Source organism: Carassius auratus, chromosome 8 (genome assembly GCF_003368295.1).
Source record: "Carassius auratus strain Wakin chromosome 8, ASM336829v1, whole genome shotgun sequence".
Lineage (NCBI taxonomy): Eukaryota > Metazoa > Chordata > Actinopteri > Cypriniformes > Cyprinidae > Carassius > Carassius auratus.
Genome location: NC_039250.1, coordinates 30443571 through 30467907, shown reverse-complemented (window position 1 = coordinate 30467907; position 24337 = coordinate 30443571). Strand labels below are relative to the sequence as shown.

Here is a 24337-nt window from a genome sequence, read left to right as displayed (position 1 = left end):
CCAACCTCAACCCATCTCTTTTAGAGAACTACAGACCAGTTTCCCTTCTTCCTTTCATTGCAAAAACACTTGAACGAGCTGTGTTCAACCAAGTCTCTGCCTTTCTCACACACAACAACCTCCTTGACAGCAACCAATCAATTCAGAGGTGGACATTCAACTGAAACGGTCTTGCATTCTCAGTTGTTGAAGCTCTAAGACTGGCAAGAGCAGAATCAAAATCTTCAGTACTTATCCTGCTTGATCTGTCTGCTGCTTTTGACACGGTTAACCACCAGATCCTCCTATCAACGCTACTGGCAAATGACATCTCAGCAACAACACTTCAATGGTTTGAGTCTTACCTATCAGATAGGTCCTTCAAAGTATCTTGGAGAGGGGAGGTGTCCAAGTCTCAACATCTAAGTACTGGGGTGCCTCAGGGCTCAGTTCTAGGACCACTTCTCTTCTCTGTCTACATGGCATCATTAGGTTCTGTCATTCAGAAACATGGCTTTTCATACCACTGCTATGCTGATGACACTCAACTCTACCTCTCATTCCATCCTGATGATCCGACGGTAGCTATTCGCATCTCAGCTTGTCTAACAGACATTTCTTCCTGGATGATGGACCATCACCTTCAACTCAACCTTGCCAAGACAGAACTGCTTGTGATTCCAGCAAACCCATCGTTCCATCACAATTTCACCATCCAGTTTATTTCACATCAACCATAACTCCTTCAAAAACAGCTAGAAGTCTTGGAGTTATGATTGATGATCAGCTGACTTTCTCAGACCACATTGATAAAACTGTCCGATCCTGCAGATTTGCTTTATTCAACATCAAGAAGACCAAGCCCTTTCTTTGGGAACATGCTGCACAACTCCTTGTTCAAGCTCTTGTTCTGTGGCTGGACTATTGCAATGCTCTCTTGGCAGGTCTTCCAGACAATTCTATCAAACCTTTACAATTAATCCAGAACGCGGCAGCAAGATTAATTTTTAATGAGCCAAAAAGAATACACATCACACCTGTGTTTATCAATTTGCACTGGCTTCCAATAGCTGTTCGCATAAAATTCAAGGCATTGATGTTTGCCTACAAAACTACCACTGGCTCTGCACACATTTACCTACATTCATTACTTCAGACTTATGTGCCTCTAGAAGCTTGCGTTCTGCAAGTGAACGTCGCTTGATTGTTCATCCCAAAGAAGCACAAAGTCACTTTTACGGACTTTTAAATTAAATGTTCCTCCTGGTGGAATGACCTCCCCAACTCAGCTGAGTCCTTAGCCATCTTCAAGAATCAGCATAAAACACATCTCTACCATCTAACATTTACATTTATTCATTTAGCTGACACTTTTATCCAAAGTGACTTACAATTGCTATATATGTCAGAGGTCTCACGCCTCTGGAGCAACTAGGGGTTTAGTGTCTTGCTCAGGGACACATTGGTGTCTCACAGTGGATTCGAACCCGGGTCTCTCACACCAAAGGCATGTGTCTTACCCACTGAGCCAACCCACTCCACTTTTCTTTTGATTTATTATACAATTAACAAAAATTAAAAAAGGCCTCTAACAATGGCTTGATCTATTCTTTTTCTATTCTCTTTTCTTTGTTTTTATTTATTATATTATTTAAAATTCCATGCTACGTGTACTGTGTAAAGCTAACTGAGACTTGTTATAGCACTTATATATCATTAATCTTTTGTTGTTTTTGTTTGCTTCCATTGTCCTCATTTGTAAGTCACTTTGGATAAAAGCGTTTGCAAAGTAACTAAATGTAAATGTAAATATATATATATATAGGTGTACTGTACATATACTGTATATATTATTTTGATGATGTTTTGTGGAGAAGATCTTTGAGTTTCAGTGTGTATGTGTAGCAGATAAAACTGAGCAGATCATTTTCATAGTGACATGTAGAGCCGCATGTATTAAAAATGATTTTAAATGTTATTAAGGATATTATGGAATTTCTCTATAAATACTGGTAATAATAATTAATAATTATTATTATTATGAACAAAAAATTATTTATCACACAGCCCTACAAGTCGTTCTTAAATGCTGGTAAACCGGTAGGACAAAAAAATAAAATAAAATAAATAATAATAAAAGAGTGTCAGGCTGTTACCTCGAGTTTTCTCTTGGGCTCAGTGCTGCCCCCTGCTGTCCCTTCAGCTCCCTGCAGGACTTCAAAACACAGCTTACACACACGGATGTTCTTGCTCTCCGACACCTTCGAACACTTCCCACAGACGGCCTGCAGACGCACAGCAGCAGCGTCAGGACACACAGCATCTCATACTAAACCTGTGTGTGTGTGTGTGTGTGTGTGTGTGTGTGCCACTCACATACCGCGCTGCAGCTCTTGCAGTGGTGTTTGCGTTTGGTGAAGTGGAAGGCCTCACTGCAGCCTTTGCATGTTTCTCTCTCCTTCTCTCGCTTCTTTGAGCTCTTCTGCAGATCAAACACACACACACACACACACACAGGTTAACATGGTGATGTCTACCCCATATACAGACCCACTGTGTGCAGAGGTGGACAAAGTACACCGCTCCATTACTTGAGTCAAAATACAGATACTCAAAAAGTAAAAGTAAATGTTACTGTGCACCTCTGGTTGTGTGTGTGTGTGTGTGTGTGTGTGTCTCACCCTCTCAGACTGAGCTCCGTCTGTCTCACATGTGTTCACGCTGCTCAACGGGCCCTGCCATTAAAGCACAAAATCAAATACACAGCAAAGCCTCCTGACTTGAGATGTGTGTGTGTGTGTGTGTGTGTGTGTGTGTTTGTGTGTTTGTGTGTGATGATCAAATCAAAACAGATCCTGTTCACTAGATCACTCAGTGAACATGCCCATGTCATATCTCACTCTAAAACCAAACACAATTGCCATAAACTCATAAGGACTGGTGTAGTTAGGAGCGGATGCAGTGTTGAGCGTGTGAAGGATGAGTTACCGGCGTGTCAGGCGTCTGCTCCTCATCACGGCTGCAGGACACATTGAAAGCTTTGAACGTCTCGCTGTTCTGCTTGTGCTTCTCAATGGTGGCCAGGATCACCTGCAAACAGAGTTCAACCATGAACTACTCCATGATAATATATGCAATTAGATTACATTTCTCTTTCTGTATTCCGCAGAGCAAAGGGGAAAATGATGAGGGTGAGCAAATGATGACAGAACTTTCATTTTGTGTCTGAAGCTGAAACATCTCCATGAATCACAATATGAATACGAACATAAGTCAAGAAACTATTTTTTTTTTAATGTCATTAGATGCAGTCAATTATATTTTCATGTTGACTTGAAATAGAATTGCATAAAAATAACAATTGAAACAGTTGCAGTTGTGCTAAAATGACACCAGAAGCCCTTTCAGAAAAGTGTTTCACTGTACTGAATGTGCGCTTGTAGTGTCCCTAAACTTAACTTACATCATTTTTTTGTTAATAATTATATACATATATATATACACGCTTGCAGATAATATCAAATTAAGAAAATAATTGGTAATTTAAGTGACAAAGCCACTTAAATACATTTTTAAAAAGCGCACCTCCTGATGATGTCAATTAGGTTTTTCTTTAAAGCACATTTAAAATCATTATGGCGTGATAATTCTTTTGTTGTGTTTTAATGAAGTGCACTTCATCTGATGTGCTGACTAACGTACTAAAGCACATGCAAAGTACTTAGTATTATAAGTAATTATCATTTTAACTAGTGTGCTATTTGATCTTAAGTTGCAACTTCATCATATCACATGACATTAGAGTATATTTCACTTGAACTTAAAAGCTAGTCAGTACATTCAGCAGCACTTTTTTCAAAGACAACGACTCACTTTTATCCAGTCGTCCTTCTCCTCAGCCGTCCTGTAAACCACAGACATGAACACAGGCCGATGGTAAGAGCTCACACATCAGGATTTTACATCTAACACTGCATACTTCTCAATGTTAGGTGTGCTAAAGATCTTCACAAGGCTGGCTCTGAATGCAGCTTCAGCAGCGGAGACCGAGTGAATGTTGTGATCTGTGTTGGACATGATGAGAAACATCACCTGGCCTGCAGCTCGAGCGAGCGCTGTTTGCCGCTGATGGTGAAGGTGTGAGGGACGTTCTGCTTGGTGTTTTCCTGAACCTTCAACCAATGAGAGGACATGCACACGATGAGACAGATGAAGACACAAGTGTGAAGATGCAGCTGAACGTACGGCTGAGGTCATACCTCCATGCCTGCGATGTCGATTCGCTCTCGGACGCTAAACTTCTGTCCCATCAGCCTCAGCTTGGGCACACAATACAGCACGATGTTATTGAACTGGAGAAACACACACACACACACGTCATCAGCACCTGTGTACTCGTCTGTGTGCTCATCTGCTCTCAAGCTCTAATAACAGGAGCTTTAAGATTGCATTTCTTCCAGTAAAAAGTTTAGCAGAAGGTTGCAGCTGCTCTTTTCCGTACAGTGATCAGCATTAATGTGTCATAACTAAATGAGTCGAGATCTATATTCAAGTCCTCTCGAGTCATGTGATTGACTTTAACTGCACAGACCCTGGAGCACAAAACCAGTCGTGAGGGTCAGTTTTCTTCTCAGGGTGCAGAAAAAATATTGATGACTGCTTAAAGTACCCCTAAGATTTAAAATAAATATTTTAATAATGCAGCGTCACATTTACATGTTCACGGTTATCTGACGTTGGTTATGGTCACATGACATGCAGGTAAACACAGAAAATATGTAATTTTTTCAGTAAGTTTTTTTATTATGATTTGTTATTTTAATATTATTTAAATTATTTGCTTTCCATCAGTTCCCTTATGAACTCCAGTTTGGGAAACTTTGACGTTGTGTAATGTTTAATGCCTATAAATGTTAAATAAGCTAAAATGTGTAAAGTACTGGATTCTGTTACTAACTACAAAGTCTGTCATGTAATCTGAAATCAGTAAGGTGTTGACCGCTGCGCTCGCATCTTTTGCAGCATCTCGTGCTAAAAAATGTGGAGCTCTATTAAAGGAAGTTTAGCTAGAACTTTCTTTTTTCATTCTAGAGCCCATTTGCTTGCAAAACAGATTATGCCCTCAGGAGCCTTTTCGTTGTTGTTGAGGAAAAGAGCAGCATGAACATTCTGCTCAACATCTCCTTCTGTGTTTGAAACAACAGTAAATGAGTAAATGATGAGCCTCGCTGCACTTTAGAAAACAGATAAACTGTTAACCAGATAGAGATATCGGTCCTGTGCGCTGCCGTTCTTAGCCGACATCTTCTTGAAGTGGCCTTCTTTAATGAACTCATTAGCTGGATTAACGATGTCCTCCTCTCCACCCAACTTCTCATACACCTCCAACAGCTTGTGCATCTTCTCCTGCACACACACACACACACACACACACACACAGGTTCGATGAAGAGAAACAACTGTGAGCGGCCGCATGGCAGCATTATAAAGAGGCAGATGGAGAAGTGAGAGTGATAAAGAAGCGCTTTCACCCAGGACAGCCTTTCACTCGCACACACAGGAAATGGAAACAGCACATCCTGTCTGAGACAGGCGGAAGAGCTGAGGAACAGATGAATACGGCTCTAACCATTTTCCTGATGGCAGCGTTGGAGTGGTTTGCTGCGGTGGAGATCAGCTCCAGAGCATCTGACAGACACACACACACATAATAAACACACCATCATTAAACAACACACACTTCTGCTGCACGACAACACACACAAATACTGGAGATACACTGGCAATAACAGGCTAAATATATAAAGTCATTATTACTTTTCATAGGATGTTGCAATCAATAGGTTTATTTAAGCACATACAGTATGTGACTCTGGAGCACAAAAGCAGTCTTGAGACTCTGGGTATATTTGGAGCAATATCCAAAAATACATTGTATGGGTCAAAATTATAGATTGTTCTTTTATGCCAAAAATCATTAGGATATTAAGTAAAGATCATGTTCATGAAGATATTTTGTAAATTTCCTAACGTAAATAAATTAACACTTACTTTTTGATTAGTAATATGCATTGCTAAGAATTAATTTGAACAACTTTAAAGATGATTTTCTCAATATTTAGATTTCTCTCTCCTAACCAACCAGACATCAATGGAGAGATGATTTATTCAGCTTTCAGATGATGCATAAATCTCAATTTCAAACAAATGGACCCTTATGACTGGACTTGTGCTCCAGGGTCACATATAAGTCATTTGACAGTGGAACATATAAATTTTTTATTAACTAAAAAACAATGTGAAATGTCACTCCTTTAAAGAACAGCACACGTGTCCAGACTCAGCCAGCAGCCTCAGTAGGATTATAATGAGCTTAGTAATGGTTATAATGATTATAATGAGCTCGAGTGTGTCAGTATGACATCTGATAAAGATGAGACGCAGGGAGCCCATCATTACTGCTCCTTCACTTCAGATAATGAGCCATCGAGAACATCACTTCTGCTACACTACCACCCTGAAGTTTGGGCTCAGTGACACTTTCATTCATCAATGATACATTAACTTGATCAAAAGTGACATTGAAGTCATTTATAATGTTACAAAACAGTTCTATTTCAATTGAATGCTGCTTTTTGGAACTTTCTATTCATCTGTGAATCCTGAAAAATAAAATGTGTCACAGTTTCCTCAAAAATATTGAGCAGCACAACTGTGTTCAACACTGATAATAATCAGGAATGTTTCTTGAGCAGTAAATCATCATATTATTCTGATTTCTGAAGATCATGTGACACTGAAGACTGGAGGAATGATGCTGAAAATACAGCGGAGCATCACAGAAATAAATGTTCATTATGTTTGGAACATTTCATTATATACTGATTTTGTCACAAAAGTTTTTAATTTTAAGGCACCAGACGGTGTATCTAAAATCTTACATGGCATTTCATCTTCCTTTTCATTTCACTTTAATAACTTACCACATCGCAGTCCTAGTTATATTTACAATTTTATCGTCCTATGTATTAATTGCAACATTCTATTATGTTTTTAAATCATATTTCAATTATGTGTTCATTTATTTAAGTCCCCTGATAAATCAATAATAGAATTACACTGCTTTGCTCTCCAGAAGAAATCTAATTTATGATATTATATAATAATACATCTAAATAAATTAAACAAACAGCTCAATAAAAATGTGCCTGCATTTCTATGATTAGTTTTAGCTCTTAATAATATCATCAGGATTTTAGACTCCACTGTGTTGAGCCAAAGTGAATCGGTGTATCAGACAGCATGGAGTGGAGTCTGTCAGTGTGTAAGAGTGTGAAGAGTGTGAGCTCACTCTGTGCTTGTAAGTGTGTGAAGAGTGTGAGCTCACTCTGTGCTTGTAAGAGTGTGAAGAGTGTGAGCTCACTCTGTGCTTGTAAGAGTGTGAAGAGTGTGAGCTCACTCTGTGCTTGTAAGTGTGTGAAGAGTGTGAGCTCACTCTGTGCTTGTAAGTGTGTGAAGAGTGTGAGCTCACTCTGTGCGTGTGTAAGTGTGTGTAGAGTGTGATCTCACTCTGTGCATTTAAGAGTGTGAAGAGTGTGAGCTCACTGTGCGTGTGTAAGAGTGTGAAGAGTGTGATGTGAGCTCACTCTGTGAGTGTAAGAGTGTGAAGAGTGTGAGCTCACTGTGTGTGTAAGAGTGTGAAGAGTGTAATCTCACTCTGTGCGTGTAAGAGTGTGAAGAGTGTGAGCTCACTCTGTGTGTGTAAGAGTGTGAAGAGTGTAATCTCACTCTGTGCGTGTAAGAGTGTGAAGAGTGTGAGCTCACTCTGTGTGTGTAAGAGTGTGAGCTCACTCTGTGCATTTAAGAGTGTGAAGAGTGTGAGCTCACTCTGTGCGTGTAAGTGTGTGAAGAGTGTAATCTCACTCTTCGTGTAAGAGTGTGAAGAGTGTGAGCTCACTCTGTGCTTGTAAGAATGTGAGCTCACTGTGTGTGTAAGAGTGTGAAGAGTGTGAGCTCACTCTGTGTGTGTAAGAGTGTGAAGAGTGTGAGCTCATTCTGTGCTTGTAAGAATGTGAGCTCACTCTGTGTGTGTAAGAGTGTGAAGAGTGTGAGCTCACTCTGTGCATTTAAGAGTGTGAAGAGTGTGAGCTCACTCTGTGCGTGTGTAAGAGTGTGAAGAGTGTGAGCTCACTCTGTGCGTGTAAGCGTGTGAAGAGTGAGAGCTCACTCTGTGCGTGTAAGTGTGTGAAGAGTGTAATCTCACTCTGTGTGTGTGTAAGAGTGTGAAGAGTGAGAGCTCACTATGTGCATTTAAGAGTGTGAAGAGTGTGAGCTCACTCTGTGCATGTGTAAGAGTGTGAAGAGTGTGAGCTCACTCTGTGCATGTGTAAGAGTGTGAAGAGTGTGAGCTCACTCTGTGCGTGTGTAAGAGTGTGAAGAGTGTGAGCTCACTCTGTGCATGTGTAAGAGTGTGAAGAGTGTGAGCTCACTCTGTGTGTGTGTGTAAGAGTGTGAAGAGTGTGAGCTCACTCTGTGCATTTAAGAGTGTGAAGAGTGTGAGCTCACTCTGTGCATGTGTAAGAGTGTGAAGAGTGTGAGCTCACTGTGTGTGTGTAAGAGTGTGAAGAGTGTGAGCTCACTGTGCGTGTGTGTGTGTGTGTGAAGAGTGTGAGCTCACTCTGTGAGTGTGTAAGAGTGAAGAGTGTGAGCTCACTCTGTGTGTGTAAGTGTGTGAAGAGTGTAAGCTCACTCTGTGCGTCTCTGTGGTCTGGGGCTTTGGTGGGCAGCTTCTTCAAATAGTCCTTCAGTAAGAGCTCATAGCGTGGGATCCGCTGCACCGGCTCAAGCATGTGATGCTGCAGCGTCAGGTTCCCACACACCTCCTGCTTCTGCACACACACATACACACACACACACACACACACACACAGGTTCAGACTGCGGCTCATCAGACATCATCACACACCTCACATGATCTCAGGGCTCTGACCTGGATGCTCTGGACCACGCTCTTGAACTGAGCCGAGCGCTGTGTCCAGGTGCTCACCAGCTCCATGGCACGATCGAAGTTCTTCACATACTCGCCGTACATCTTCAGGAATGGTGCCAGCTTCTGCAGGATGTCCCCTATGCGTGGATTACAGCTCCTGTCACACACACACACACACATCAGCCATCTGAAATCTGTCTAATTCATCAATCACTCTCTGCAACACTGGATTCTGATTGGTCACATGATTGTGTGCGTGAGTGTGTTTGTGTGTGTGCGGTGTCTGTGAGTGTGTGTGTGTGTGTTCTCACCACTCCTGTGTGATGCGTGTCTGTAGTTCTGGCAGTAAGAACTGGTGGTGGAAGAGGTAGATGCTGGAGATGTTGGAGAAGATTCCTGTGATGACCTCAGCAGGGATGCCAGCCTCGGTCAGACGAGCACAAAACACCTGGACACACACACACAATGACACAGGGGTTACTGTTAGCAATCTATAGCTCAAGATAGAGACCATCAAATTATGTAACTTGTTTAAACTTTAGTAACGTTTTGGTCTTTTTTCAAACGCTTCAGAAAACTTTGTGGTTTTGGTCATCAATCACTTGCATCTGGATCTGAAACATCTTCTGAAACTGCAGAAGACAGAAAGTCATCTGGGATGTCACTGGAGGATTGTTTGCTCCTTTTACAAACACACCTCCGTGTTTAACTGTATTTAATAGCTATAATAGCAGCAACATTCACAAATGTTCACAGAACAAGCGGGAACCCAGTGTGCCTGTAGCTTTCTCTATTTCAGTTTTATCATGTGATAGAAAGTTTACGGCCTTCTCAAACCGAAGGGCAAACTCATCTAATCTGCGGTTTATTATGCATCAAACTAAGATTGATGTAAAGACACCAAAAGTCATCAAATTAGCACTTTTAAACATTCGCTCACTGAAAAATAAATCATTTCTAATCAATGACTTTATAACCTCAAACAATCTGGATTTTATGTTTCTAAATGAAACATGGCTTGAAGACAGCTGCAGTGCAACAATCCTAAATGAAGCAGCCCCTCCTAACTTCACTTACATGAGTGTTTGCAGGACTGTTAGGAGAGGTGGGGGTGTAGCTGCTCTATTTAAAGATGTCTATCAATGCAAGCAAGTGTCATTTGGTCAGTACTTGTCTTTTGAATATCTAGGGATTGTGCTGAAAGGTGCTCCACGCATTCTGTTTATCATTATTTACAGGCCTCCAAAATACTCTCCAGCCTTTGTTGAAGAGGTCACAGAAATGTTATCAATGATTTCCTCAGAGTTTGACTGTTTTGCTATTGCAGGGGATTTTAATATTCACATAGATAATGCAGAAAACAAAACTACAAAATAAATTATAACTGTTTTAAACACTGTTTTAAACACCTTCATAATTATTCTGCTGATGTCTTTCATTATTTTCTGGACCTTGACACTGTTATTTACTGACAGTCTATGGGACAGACACAAGCCTCCTGGGTTTTCATCTAAAATATCTTAAATGGTGTTCTGAAGACGAACAAAGCTTTCACAGGTTTGGAACGACGGGGGTGAGTCATTAATGACAAAATGATAATTTTGGGGTGGAGTATCCCTTTAAGAGCAGGTCAGTGGTAATGTTGCCTGCTAGAACTATTGTTTTACACACTGGAATGGATTAATACGTAATAAACAGGTAAGATTTTGAAATGCTTTCTTCTGAAATCAATATTTCATGCCCATGTGATTATTAATAATAATAAGTGGCATGACTGTACATTTTCCCTCAAATGCCCATACAGTTTGTTCATTCGTCTGGGCTCAAATCCGTTTGTTAGGAATGTTTTTCTTCATGCAAGCTTTGCATGTAATGAGCTGATACATTTCCACTCTAATCAATATTTTGTGTCCAATTATTGAGTTATATAACGAGTAACCATTTAATTAGTGGTATAACATGATACAAGACCCCTGCGTTTCACATCGACCTCCTGATATTCTGCAGTAACAACCGGCTCTTATGTCATTTAGCTGGAAGAAGGGTTGACTACAGTTGATTTCTTCTATATTTTATTTAGTAATCAAATTAATAAATCAAGTAATTCTCTCTCATTAGGCCTTGTTTAGATGAGAAGGACGTTGCTGCATCAATCATCACTATCATTTCCAGCTCAGACAGAGTCCAGTTAAAAAGCGGAGTTTCTCAGCACGTGTTTAATGATTCTGTAACGCTATGTTTTATGAAGACACCTGACAGTGTGGTCTGAATCAGTTTGACACAAGATCAGAAATCAGTGATTGTAGAGGAAATACACTAGAGGAAGTGTCAGAAACAGGAAGCTGTGTGAACACAAAACAGCTCACTTCACTGTGATGAAGGAGAAACGGAGGACCAGTGATCCGTGCTGGTGTGTGTGTGTGTGTGTGTGTGTGTACCTGGTCCAGCAGGTTGAGTCTCTTCACATACGCTTCTTCTGTCTGGAGCAACTCTTTAGCGATGTTCAACAGCTTCTGTGACTGAGAGACAGAGAGAGCAAGACAGGAAGAGAGTCAAACTATAAAAAACACACGTTTAGAAATGCCACACGCCTGCTGACAAACTTCCTTCAAATCAACAAGTGTTTGACCACTCACACCCACAGAGAAGTTAATGTAGTCCTTCAGCAGTGTTGGGCTACTGAGTCAAAAACTTTAATACGTGACCCTGCAGCAGTCAGAAGTCTTCAGTGGCACAGACGTGTATTTGTAGAAATACACAATACACTGTATGGGTCACAATTATACATTACTCTTATGACAAAAGATATTTGCAAATATATCAACACTTAATATTTGATTAGTAATATGCATTGCTTAGAACTTCTTTTGAACACGTTTAAAGATGATTTTCTCAATATTTAGATGTTTTTGCTCCCTCAGATTCCAGATTCTCACATAGTTGTATCTCAGACAAATATTGTTCCATCCTAACAACCCACACATCAATGGAGAGATCATTTATTCAGATTTCAGAATGTCTCTGTCATACCCATATATGATTATATTCCATGATGTATTTTATCTCTATAATCAGATAGGTTCATGAGAACGGCTTCATTCAGCAGAAAGCTTTGAGATGATTTCTGTTGGGATCAGAGGGATGCGGTGGACGAGCATCAGTGTTCAGAGCTTCGTTTCTGCTGACAGAGAGATTTCTATTCACTGAATGGAAGATTTTTCATTTTTGGTGAATGTCCCTGTGAAAATATGATTCCCAAGTAGTGATTGTGTTTATCAGCAATAGCGTGTGCACCCTTCATTTACAAAGAATAGGAAAAATCTCCATACAAGTCTTGTGTAATTTTTTTCTGCGTGTTACTTTGCACTTTTTGTTATGGTCATCGTCTATTATTACTGTAATCTTGTTGGTAATTAGTTACTGCAAAAATGTATATTATTACTCTAGTACTAGTAACTAGCTGCTGCCCAATGCTGTCCATCAGTGTGACAGTACGTCTTATTAAAATGATTCTGCTGTGTCAGTGCACACACACACACACACACACACACACACACAGAGGCGTAATGGTTTTTATACTGTACAAACTGTATATTCTATCACCCTTCACCTAACCCTAACCCTCACAGGAAACTTTGTGCATTTTTACTTTCTCAAAAAAACTCATTCTGTATGATTTATAAGTGTTTTGAAACATGGGGACATGGGTTATGTGCTCATAAGTCACCCTCTCCTTGTAATACCTGTGTCATACCCATGACATTATACACACACACACACACACACACACACACCATGCAGATACACCTGAAAACACGACAGCATCCACCGTCTCCACTGACACACACACACACACACACTCCTGCAATGAAAAGCATTGGCTGTTATTTGAGCAAACCAAACACATGCTCTGGTGTCTCCAGTAATGAAGATGGACGTTTATGGAGCAAATACACCAAGCAGAAATCAGAAGAATGCATTTAAAGTGCTGCTGGTGATTCATTCAAAAGTGCTTTATGAGTGGTTGAAAACATTATTAATAATGATATTGAGCTGAAACGGATGTGTGGTCATCTCAATAAATGTGTAAATTCATCGATTTCACATTGACGGATTGAGGAAAGTGTGATTTTCACACAGTGCTTTTGACATTTTTATGGTAAATGTATTAACTAATCTGTCCTGGTCATATTTTATTTCCAAAACAGAGAAAAACATGCACGGTGCATGAACAAAATAAAGGCTGTTATTATCATTCTTTTCTCATTCTGTGGTTTAAGGACATGCAGCAAATAATACAGCTGTAAATATTACTACCTTTAACTCGGGCTTCTATTGAAAACAAATATGCATGATATAAATGAGCTCTGGATAGTGAGAATCATCATAAATGCTCTTCTGATTGTGTGATGTAATGTTTCTGTGATATTCAAGCATCAGACCAAATTAAAGTTCAGTCATAAATAAATGTGGAAATGGGGTCAATAGGTTTAAAGAAATCTAACGGTCATGTTTCTCATCTTGTTCTTCTCCTCAGTTCATTTAGCTTGTGTTAATGTCAGGCCGCCATGATAGACGCATCTATCTCACACACACACACACACACACACACACTTCCCACATCCTGTGTGACAGCATGCCATTAAACACGCACACACACACACCTCTCCTGTTGCTCACACCAGGACACACAGGACAGACCGGAGCTGTGTGTGAAGAGGTTAGTGGTGTGTACCGTGGTATCAGGGCGTGTGTGTTTGGTGAATGTGTGTGTGCTTGTGTTACAGACAAAGCTCTGTTCCTGTCACACCTTACTGACACACACACACACACACACACACTCGGGCAGTGTCTGTCCATCAGCTGAACTCTGCAGGTCTGGGCCTGTATATACATCACATCTTCAGACTCAAAGCAGCTCAGACTGAGGAGAGAATCTGACCAATAACGGGTGTTTTTACTCCTACATTGTGCTCTAAGAGTGTGTCACAAAGTGTTGAATCTGGTGAATCTGTGAAAGGTTCGGAGCATGAAGAGGAGTGCTCTCCTAAAATAACTCTGAACAGAAACGTCTGATGATGATGATGATGAAGATGAAGATCTTTTAAACAGCGGTCTCCTTTGGTTTGGGAGGTTACCCATCTTTGATCAGATCCTTGTTCTCATTACACAGTTGGGTAAGAAGAGACACAGTCTGGTTTCTTCTGTTAGTCTCACTGTCAGCCGTGATTACTCTGTTCATTATATTCAGATTCACTAATTATTCATGAGAAGAACACACGCAAGAGCCTCACAATTATCTCAACATATACTTTCATTACATTTGTAGTTTTTAACTCTTAATTGTGTGTGTGTGTGCGTGCGTGTGTGTGTGTGTGTGAAGTCATGTCAAGTCACACAATATCATGCAGAAATGAACTGTTCAGTCAGTTAAAAATCTGCATGTGGCTCAACAAGAGGGTTAAATCAATAATAAATGAATAAAGGAAAAGACTAATGTCAGAGAGCGTGTTATAGATTTCTTCTTCTTCTTCTTCTTGGCTAGTAAACTGAGACTGGTTTCACAGCCGGAGCACAATGCACAAGCATCTGCACAATGCTAACCAGAACACTACAAACCACAGAAACTCTTCTAAATCTACAACACACCCAAACATTAAACACTTTCCAGGCCGCTGGCAAAGCATGCTGGGAACTACAGAGACACTGCCCATGTCATGTTCAACACTGAACAATTGAGTAAACTTTCATTTGACAATTTCATGTAATTGAGCATAGTGAAATAAGACTGTGTCAAAACTGTCAAGAGTCATTTAACTTAAGTCATTTAGAAAGGAGCAAAGACTGTGTGGAGAGAATTATGTAGGCAAATGAAGAACCACAGTTACAGACTACTGTTACTCCTGTGTTATAGAAACATTCTGTTCTAGTCTTTACTAGAAGAATCCAGATCAAATAGTGTGGTGTGTCACTCTCACACACACACACACACACACACACACACACACACACACACACACACACACACACAGACACACACACACGCACACACACTCTCACACACACACACACACACACACACACACACACACACACACACACACACAGACACACACTCACACACACACACTCTCACACACACACACACACACACACACACACACACACACACACACAGGTGTAATGTGTAATGTTTGCTGTATATTCTGTGGGCCTACATCTAAACCTAGCCCTCACAGGAAACAATAGGTTACTGTCGTAACCCCGGTTCTCTGAAACATCGAGTGGAGAGATCCACCTATGGGAAGGGCATCCGTACCTGACCTCTGCAGAAGCATCCAATTGCACCAAGTCTGGCTAGACAGACAGAAGCGCGCAGCCAATGCCAGGTAAGGGCCCGCCCCCTTACCTAGGGGTATAATAATGGCTGCAGCGCTGCTATTCTCCAGTAAGTATATTCGCTTCTCGTGTGGCAAGCGGGGCAACGCTGGTGGATCTCTCCACTCGATGTTTCAGAGAACCGGGGTTACGACAGTAACCTATTGTTCTCTTTCATCATCTCGTGTTCGAGATCCACCTATGGGAGAGACATGGACAGCTCCCCGATTGCCCAATACACTCACAGTGAGGTTCTGAAAGCCAGAGAAGGACGGTCGCCCCAGAGAGGCGGTGCCTGACACGTCCCATACTCATGAACCTGCAATACTGATGCACAGTCGTGACTGCTGTGCATATGCAGCACATGAAAAAATGTTAGCATCACACACATGATAACCAATGTGCATATAAATACACCCAGAAAAGGAATGTAAAAACATGCTAGTGACAGGGATGTGCATGGCCAGCCGGCCCATTCACTCCTTCTTCACCTCTTCCAGCGGGGTTGCAGGGAAGGGCTAAGAGGACCACACCCCTAAAACCGAATGTGCTACCGAGATGCTGGTGACAACCAGCCAGTAATAACGCACAAAGGTATAAGGAGAAGACCAAATGGCAGCGGAGCAGATGTCCTTTAGTGACGCTCCCTGGTGGCTGCATTCCCTTTGATTCATAAGCCAAAGTTATAGCATTCACAAGCCAATGTGAGAGGCGTTGCTTAGAAATAGGATTCCCTCCATGAGTGGATGCCCATGAAATAAAGAGCTGGTCGCTCTTCCGGAAAGCACTAGTCCTGTTCATATATGTCCGTTAAGCACGGACGGGACACAGAGCATTTAGCCTCTCATCCTCCGGGGAGGAAAAAGGTGAAGGGTCAAAAGCGGACAGCTCCAACACCTCTGAAGTGAACGCAGGGAAGCACTTCGGCATGAAGGCCGGATTAGGCTTAAGGGAAACCATATCTCCACTAAGAGAAAATTTAGTGCACAAGGGATGAACCGAAAGTGCATGTAGCTCACTGACACGTTTGGCTGATGCCAAGGCCAAGAGCAAAGCTGTCTTGAAGGACAGCAGCTTAAGGGAAATACTTCCAAGAGGTTTAAAAGGATACTGAGACAGAGCCTCCAACACCATGGAGAAGTCCCACTCAGGCACCCTTCATAAATCTGCGGATTAGATGATGTTGCCCGACTGTTGAGCCCTCAAAGCCCACATGAAAGGCCGAAATCGCAGCCAAGTAGACCTTAATTGTGGAAAAAGACCTGCCTTTTTTCCAAGAGGTCTTGGAGGAAACACAAAATATCAGGAACTGAGCACTGATAAGATGTGAGACCACGCCCATCAAACCACCCTTCGAACACTTGCCACTTACTGCCATACAAGAATCGCATAGACACGGCCCTGGCATTCTGTATAGTAGCAATCACACACGGCGAAAGCCCCAGTGCGCTTAGGTTCGTCCTCTCACGGGCCACGCCCAAAGAGCCACCCTGTCCGGGTGTGGGTGATAAATCTCCCCGTTCGCTTGGGACAAAAGATCTGTGCGGGGGGGGAGGCGCCACGGCTCGGCATATAACAGAGGGATTATCTCCGCCAGCCATGGTGCTTTGGGCCACCTGGGTGCTATCAGAATGAGAGACAGGCCCTGCTCTCTCACCCTGGCCAGTGTAGGAATTATCAGGCACAGGGGAGGAAAGGCATACAGCAGCACTCTGGGCCACGGGTGGGCCAGTGCATCTACCCCGAGGGGTGCGTCCACGTCCTTTAGCGAGAAGAACATAGGACAATGGTAGTTTTCGCGCGAGGCGAATAGATCTACGGTTGCCTGTCCAAATCTCATCCATAACATATCCACTATCTGCGGGTGAAGGCGCCAATCTCCGTAGATTGGGTTTCCCCTTGATAGAAGATCCGCGCCTCTGTTTAGAAGGCCGGGAACATGAGTCGCGCGTAACGACAGGAAAACCTGTGCGCTCCACACTAGAAGCTTGTAAGCTAGAGCGTGAAGTTTCGACGAGCGCACGCCGCCCTGACGGTTGATATAAGCCACTGTCGTGGTATTGTCGCAGCGTACGAGCACATGATGTCCCTGCAGGCGAGGCAGAAAATAATTCAGAGCTTTCCATACGGCCATAAGCTCTAAATAATTTATGTGCGCTGAACGTAGTCTGCTCGGCCACAGACCGTTCACCGTTCTGCCCTCCTGGGTGGCGCCCCAGCCTGTTAAGGACGCATCTGTCGTCACAACTTTCCGCATCATAACTGTCCCCAGAGGGGTTCCATGTGCGTAAAAGTCTGCGCTCTTCCAGTGGCGCAAGGCTGCCGAGCAGGCGCGCGTCACTATTACAGAGCGGCAAAGATCGCGCGTCGGGCTGAAATGTAGTAACAAAACCCATTTCATGAACGCTCTCATTCTCAGGAGTCCCAGCGGTACAACCTGGATTGATGAAGCCATAAGACCCTGCAGCCTGAGGCATGTGCGATATTGTACTTTCGCCCCCTCTCTGAACTGCGACAGACAGTTCATTAGAGAGAGAACGCGCTCTTGAGAGAGACGCACTCGCATGGAGACTGAGTTCAACTCCAAACCCAGGAAAATGACATTCTGACTGGGTGTAAAATTGCTCTTGCCCACATTCACTCTGAACCCGAGAGATGTGATGTGCGTGAGCACACGGCAGGTGTCCTGCAACACTTTCTCTTTCGATTCGGCTATGATTAGCCAATCGTCTATGTATGTCAGAATCCTCAGACCTGACATTCTCATGGGTGCTAAACCCGCCTCCGCACACAGACAGAAACACCGGGGGCTTAGACTGAGCCCAAACGGCAGAACTGTGAATTCGTAACATGTGCCTTGGTAGGCGAAACGAAGAAACTTCCTGTGTGGCGGATAAATGCTTATATGGAAGAAAGCATCTTTCAGGTCGACCGATGTGAACCAGTCGTTCTGTTTTATGGCACGGGCGAGCGAGCCATGAGTCAGCATTCTGAAATTGTATTTCCTCAAATGTTTGTTTAACACACGAAGGTCCAGAATAGGGCGGAGAGCGCCGTCCTTTTTTGGGACCAGGAAATAACGAGAATAAAATCCCTGATTCATCAGAGTGGGGGGCACCATCTGAATCGCTCCCTTGTTTAGGAGGGAGGATATTTCCTCTTTCAGAATGTGTGAGGCGTTCTCTTCTGTGTGTGAAGAGAGAACGCCGTTGAAATGCGGGGGTTTCATTGAAAACTGCAGTCTGTATCCCTGCATTATAGTACGCATCACCCACTCGGGAGCCGAAACAGTTCGCCAAGCCCATTCGTGATTTGAAAGTGTTCCCACCCGAGCTGCAGCGGGGCTGTGTAAGCCCAGCTGGTTTATTTGTGATGCAATGGCGCCATCTAGTGGACACACCAGGGGCAACATGCAGGGGTTCAGACAGATTTCCTCTCTCTGCGGAGAGAGATCCTCTCTCCATAACGAATTCATTTGATTCGTTTGTTTTAATGTGTTTTTTGTTTTTCTGTGTGTTTTGTGTTGGGGAAACACTGGGGCCGAAGCCTTTATTGGTTGGGTGAGGGGAACAGAGTGTATGCGGTGTGGTGACACTGCTTTTGCACTTTTCCTCACAACAGACCCCCTGAACGTGAGGGGGGAACACACACCGTTCATTAAACACATGGGCTGGGCAGCCTCGAACGAAGAGGAATCGATCCATCCGCGGGAGACCCTGCGTCTTTTGAACGGGGGTCCTGGGACAGGGAGAGAGTCCGAAGGGCTCGTGGCCCATGAACGCGGACTCGATGCCTCCATCAATCGAACATCAGGCAGGCCGCTTACGTTTCGAGTCGATGGGGTTAGGGTTAGATGGTCCTCCAGCCGCGGCCGGAGTCGATTTTTCCCCTTAGGAAGACATAACTTGAATGTCTCGTCCTCCTTCTTTTTGTCGTCACACCGTTGTTGCATCAATGCGACGGCGGGGCCGAACAGAGCCCGATCGGGCTCCATCGACGCGCCCGCGATGCGCCGCTTCTCACTGTCAGGAAGGCCTGACAGGTTAAGCCAGAGCGCGCGCTCTCCCACCACAGAAAGCGCCATAGAGCGCCCGCAGGCTTGGACGGCCTGGCGAGCATTACGAAGGACGAGGTCGTTCACCGTGAGGATCTCCTTCCACAAGTGTAGAGAAGGAGTTCGCTTTTTTAGCTGTTGCCCTAATTCGTCCAAAATCTCCGCCTGGTAAGCGGAGAGGAGAGACGAGACGTTCAGGGCCCTGACTGCCAAGGCCGAGGACTTGTATGCGGCCTGGTGAACTGAGGCAGAAAAACGGTCCAGCTTGTTGGGCAAGACCGGCTTAGGGGGAGCGAGCAGCCCACCCTGAGCGGGGTTAAGGTGCCTGGCGATGGAAGGCTCGATAGCGGGGGGGTCGCCCATACCATGAGCTGCCATATCCTTTACTTCAAGGCCCGAAAGGCCGTGTTTGAAGTCGAGCGGTTCGCTCCAGTTGTGCCTCATATGCTTAGCGCACGCTGGAAGGACGGGGAAGAGTTGTTTCCCCGGACCGGGAGGAGATCCCAACACTTTTCCGTCGTAAATATCCCTCTCCTGGTCGGTGGCGCTCTGTGGAGCCGGCCACTCAATGTTGAGGCGAGCGGCCGCTCGCTCACACACTTCCAGGAGGATGGACTGAGGCAGGGCTGCGTGGCCGCTAGCCTGGGGAACGCCGGAGGGCGGGATGGCATCCTCGTCCTCTGAGACCCCGAGAAGGGTTGCATCATCCTCATCGCCGGAACCGGCCGGTTCGTCGGCGAGCATGAGGTTGCCCGCGAAGATGTCCTCTTCGGGGAATGCGGGATTGGGCTGGTCAGCCCAAACAAGTGAGGAGGCGCCCCGGGAGTCCCCCGGTAGCGCGTCGTCGTCACCGTTTCCCAGATCTGAGTCAGTAAAACCGAGCTCGGAGCACTGGGTCGCTGCAACCTTAAGACGGCGTCGTAAAACATTTTTGGGCAGCATAAGGCAATGACTGCAATTTTCCGCGTTCTCCAAGGCTTCTTGAGCGTGTTTAAGGCCCAAGCAAACCACGCAGAACGGGTGAAGGTCCTTGGCAGCGATGAGTGCTCCACACGCGGCCGGGCAGGCCCGTGATAGGCTATTCCCCGGAGAAGCGTTATGTATAGAAAGCGACATACCGGAGAAGAAATCGGAAAAATCCGTGGCGGGCAGCCGTGGGAGCAGGTGAAAACGACGAGAGCGCGGCGGCCCTGAATGCAGAACACAGCAGAAAAGCTGAGAAGACGACAGTCACGTCTGGCGGAGGCTGATCAATTGATATGTCCTCCTGAAGACACGAAGGTGAGCATCGTAATCCAACCGAACTGTGTCAATGCAGAGATCGCGAGAAGCGAATGTCAACTGGAGAATAGCAGCGCTGCAGCCATTATTATACCCCTAGGTAAGGGGGCGGGCCCTTACCTGGCATTGGCTGCGCGCTTCTGTCTGTCTAGCCAGACTTGGTGCAATTGGATGCTTCTGCAGAGGTCAGGTACGGATGCCCTTCCCATAGGTGGATCTCGAACACGAGATGATGAAAGAGAACTCTGGGCTATTTCAGATTTTCAATACTCTCCATTCGGTCTCATTTATAAACTTGTTTTCTAACAGGGACCTAAAAAAAGTGTCCCACAAGGTCAAAATTTACTGGTATTACTATCCTTGCAGCATATTTGGTCCCCATAACGTCATAAATAGCAGGCACACACACACACACACACACACACACACACACACACACATACAGACACACACACACACACACACACACACAGACACACACACACACACACACACACACACACTTGCACACACACACACACACACAGAGCAGCAAAACAACACGCTCACAAAGAGCAACCTCCACGAAACACAAACGCAGCACATGCTTCTTAAAATGTTGACTTCCTCGGGTCTGTGACACATCAGTGACGCACGAGATCTTCACACTGTGCTTCAGGACACGTTCAGAGAAACCCAGCGAGAAAACCAGCTCTATCCAAATATAATTCAGTGCTCACAGAAATAGATCTCAGAATATAAACGGCTTAATCGGTCTACTTTAGTGCGCTTCACTTGAATCATGTCTTACAGATGTGTTTTAAAGCAGAGGGTAATTCACTTGTTGATCTGCTGAATCTACGTTGTGATCAAACATGTTGATAGGTCATTCTGGTCACTGTTTCTCGCTGGCGCAGTGAATATATGTTCCTCACGGCTCACTGCTGCTGCTCTGGGCAATCATAGTCAAACCACTTCAATCTGTACGTTTACTACAGAAATACTAAATGAATTGAAAAGTTTGACTGAGCAAATGGACAGGCTTGGTTTGGTCCTCCACGCTAGGTCTATGATGCTAACGCTAAACTCGGTGTGAGCGAGGATCACAACAGAAGATCAGAAAACGAATGATATCCTTAACAAACCCTCAACTTCTGACCATTAAAACTACTGCAGTCAAACATTCATCCTGATTAATCACACACAGAGTTAAGTGTTTGGTGACACAGCATGTGTGTGTGTGTACTGTGTAGATTTAGTATCTATATACACACTCATAAAGTATATATTTTAAAAATGTATTTATATATTTATATTCTTATATTTTATACAAAAATATATTTAATATAGAAACATAACATGTTTTTCTTAAATATATACATAAAACCATACACAGTACACACACATAGGCCTATATTATTAAAAACAACAACAAAAACATTTATTTTGGTCACGATTAATCACTTGACAGCATTAAGAATGGTTTTCTGAAGTGTGTTTTGGGACATATTCCATCAGGATTAATTGTTTTAACAAGCCACCAGTAGAAGGTGACCCGTTCCCAGTTTCAGTTTTGTGATGGTGGATGTCTCTGTCAGCCGCTCTCACCTTGATCTCCAGGCTCTCGGGGTCCTCGTCCAGGTCGCTGTCCTCGTCCTGTGTGGAGTCCCTCTTGTGTCCGGCGGGGGTCTCTGTGCTCCTGTCCTCGCTGGAGAAGCCCTCTGCCTCCGCTCCGCAGGATGGGCTGTCGATGCCGCTGTCCCGGTTGGGGATCTTCCCGCTGGCCTCCGTCCCCTCGTGACCCTGTGACCTCTCCTCGTCTCCGTCTGTGTGTTTACTGCTCCCCTCGTCCCTGCGATTACTCTCCAGAGCAGCGCTGCAGTGTTTCTGATGCTCTTTCTGAAGCTCCTCTGTAATCTCCGCGTCACTGGCAGAGTCCGTCTGGAGGGAGTTCAAGCTGGACAATCTCAAGAGCTCAGAGATCTCACAGGCTTTAAATGAAAGTGCGTCTTCTTCTGCGGCGCTGCGCTGAGGATGATCGCTGGCTTCTCCAGAGGCTGGAGAATCCATGTTGGCTCCCCAATGGAGCGCACTCCTCCGTTGGACGCCCAGAATCAGAAACCTGACAAGATAAAGCAGCAATAATGGTCGAAAAATGTGAGTGGCTTCAGATGTTAGACAAAACAGGATCTTCCATGGCATCGTGAAGCACCTTTATTTTTAAGAGTGTAGGTGTAAGTTCAGCAGCTTTTAGAAATAACCATTACTGGAGAAACAGCAACGGTACTGAAGATCTGTCAGTGCAAGTTATTCTTACTTGAGATCACTAAAACAAGCGTTTTAGTCTGGGACTAGCCTTAAGCCTTGTTTGTGAAACTAAGATGTGTTTCAGTGACAGTCGAGCGGTTCACACCCAACACTAACACACATTTTAAATACATCTGGTTTGGTTGAGATGCTTCCGTCATCATCAGAAAGGAGAACGAACGAATAAATATAGCCATTTCACTGGTGGTGAGTCAGAGGAAAGCATACTAGCAACATTTCAATGACAGTAGTCAGTCATAATCTGTGTTTCTGGGACAACACATCCCATAATGCTCATGTATGAGGTCAGCGGGTGGCAAGCGGGCGTCTTATGTGGTCGAGTGTGTTCAAACAGCCACAGAAGCATCAAGACTACAAAAACAAAGCATCAATGCATTTTAACACTTCTGGGAAAGATCCTCATCATCTTCGCACACAGATCGACCAAAATGCGTCTTAATACCAACTGCGTAAACTTTAGTTAGCCATCTAGTTTTTTCTTTTTTCAAGATTAGTCATAACCTTTTAATGTTAAAGTTTAAAACTCTTAAGAGTCTTACAGATAAAGAACAATCATTTCTTCATGCATTAACTAACGTCAGCTGAGAAGGACTCACAAATCTTCAGTTAGTTCATTCTTATTTTAATGTGAACTAGCATGGTTAAGTACTACTAACAAACAGAGTCCTACAGCTCACACAGTATGTACAGTACGACGCTCAGCTCTCACCTGGGCCCTGGAGACGGGACGCTGGCTCTCGGAGGAGGACTGGGCAGGGGCCGGCGGGGCGCTGGAGGGACCGGACACAGGTGCACAGGTTTGGGAGGCACTGACAGAGACAGAGACAGAGAGAGAGAAGACACTCAGATCAGCTCAGTCTGTTCCTCATCCTCCGCTCGCAGCCCAGAGATTCATCCTCCCGATCCAGCCGCGCATGCAAAGAAAACCAGCTAAGAGTGATGGAGAGACTTCAGCTGTCCGAGAAACTGCCGGCTTCCTGAACCGAGAACAGGAAGTAGAGATGAGCGTGCGAAAAGTGCTGCGGTTACACGGCGAGATACACACACACACTCAACAGAGTCGAGAAGATGAAGTGTGTGCGTGCACGAGCAGATAAACTGCCTCAAATCAGTAGGAATTTGTAAAGTGTATACTGAATGAGTTGCATTAGGACTGAATGAAATATAACTTCAGTGATGCAATCTAGAAGCTGAATTCAGGAAGCAGGTCGTCTGAGCTGCACTCACTTCCTTCCTCTGTCTGTTTTGCACCATATGCAAGCCACACAATATCCACGCAGCTTCACAGCATCACAAACACACATGCATGCTGGAAAACCAATGCATTAATAAATCATTGTTCTTTCAGA

The 24337-nt window shown here is 44.1% G+C and overlaps 1 protein-coding gene across 4 annotated transcripts in view; it reads right to left on the bottom strand.

Annotated features, from left to right (window-relative positions):
* Positions 1-24337, bottom strand: part of LOC113107897 (FYVE, RhoGEF and PH domain-containing protein 3-like) — a 42116-nt gene that overhangs the window by 3019 nt on the left and 14760 nt on the right. For 2 of the 4 annotated variants that reach the window (XM_026270721.1, XM_026270722.1), the window contains exons 3-17: positions 23698-23797; positions 22269-22782; positions 11407-11487; positions 9280-9416; positions 8969-9125; positions 8729-8867; positions 5609-5667; positions 5239-5385; positions 4239-4331; positions 4072-4151; positions 3853-3883; positions 2968-3069; positions 2661-2714; positions 2360-2461; positions 2136-2264 (exon numbers count right to left, since the gene is read on the bottom strand). In XM_026270721.1, the coding sequence (XP_026126506.1) occupies positions 2136-2264; positions 2360-2461; positions 2661-2714; positions 2968-3069; positions 3853-3883; positions 4072-4151; positions 4239-4331; positions 5239-5385; positions 5609-5667; positions 8729-8867; positions 8969-9125; positions 9280-9416; positions 11407-11487; positions 22269-22782; positions 23698-23797 (1925 nt within the window). Of the gene's footprint in view, positions 1-2135; positions 2265-2359; positions 2462-2660; positions 2715-2967; positions 3070-3852; positions 3884-4071; positions 4152-4238; positions 4332-5238; positions 5386-5608; positions 5668-8728; positions 8868-8968; positions 9126-9279; positions 9417-11406; positions 11488-22268; positions 22783-23697; positions 23966-24337 lie in introns of all 4 variants that reach the window. The other 2 variants (XM_026270723.1, XM_026270724.1) reach the window with 1 other exon arrangement.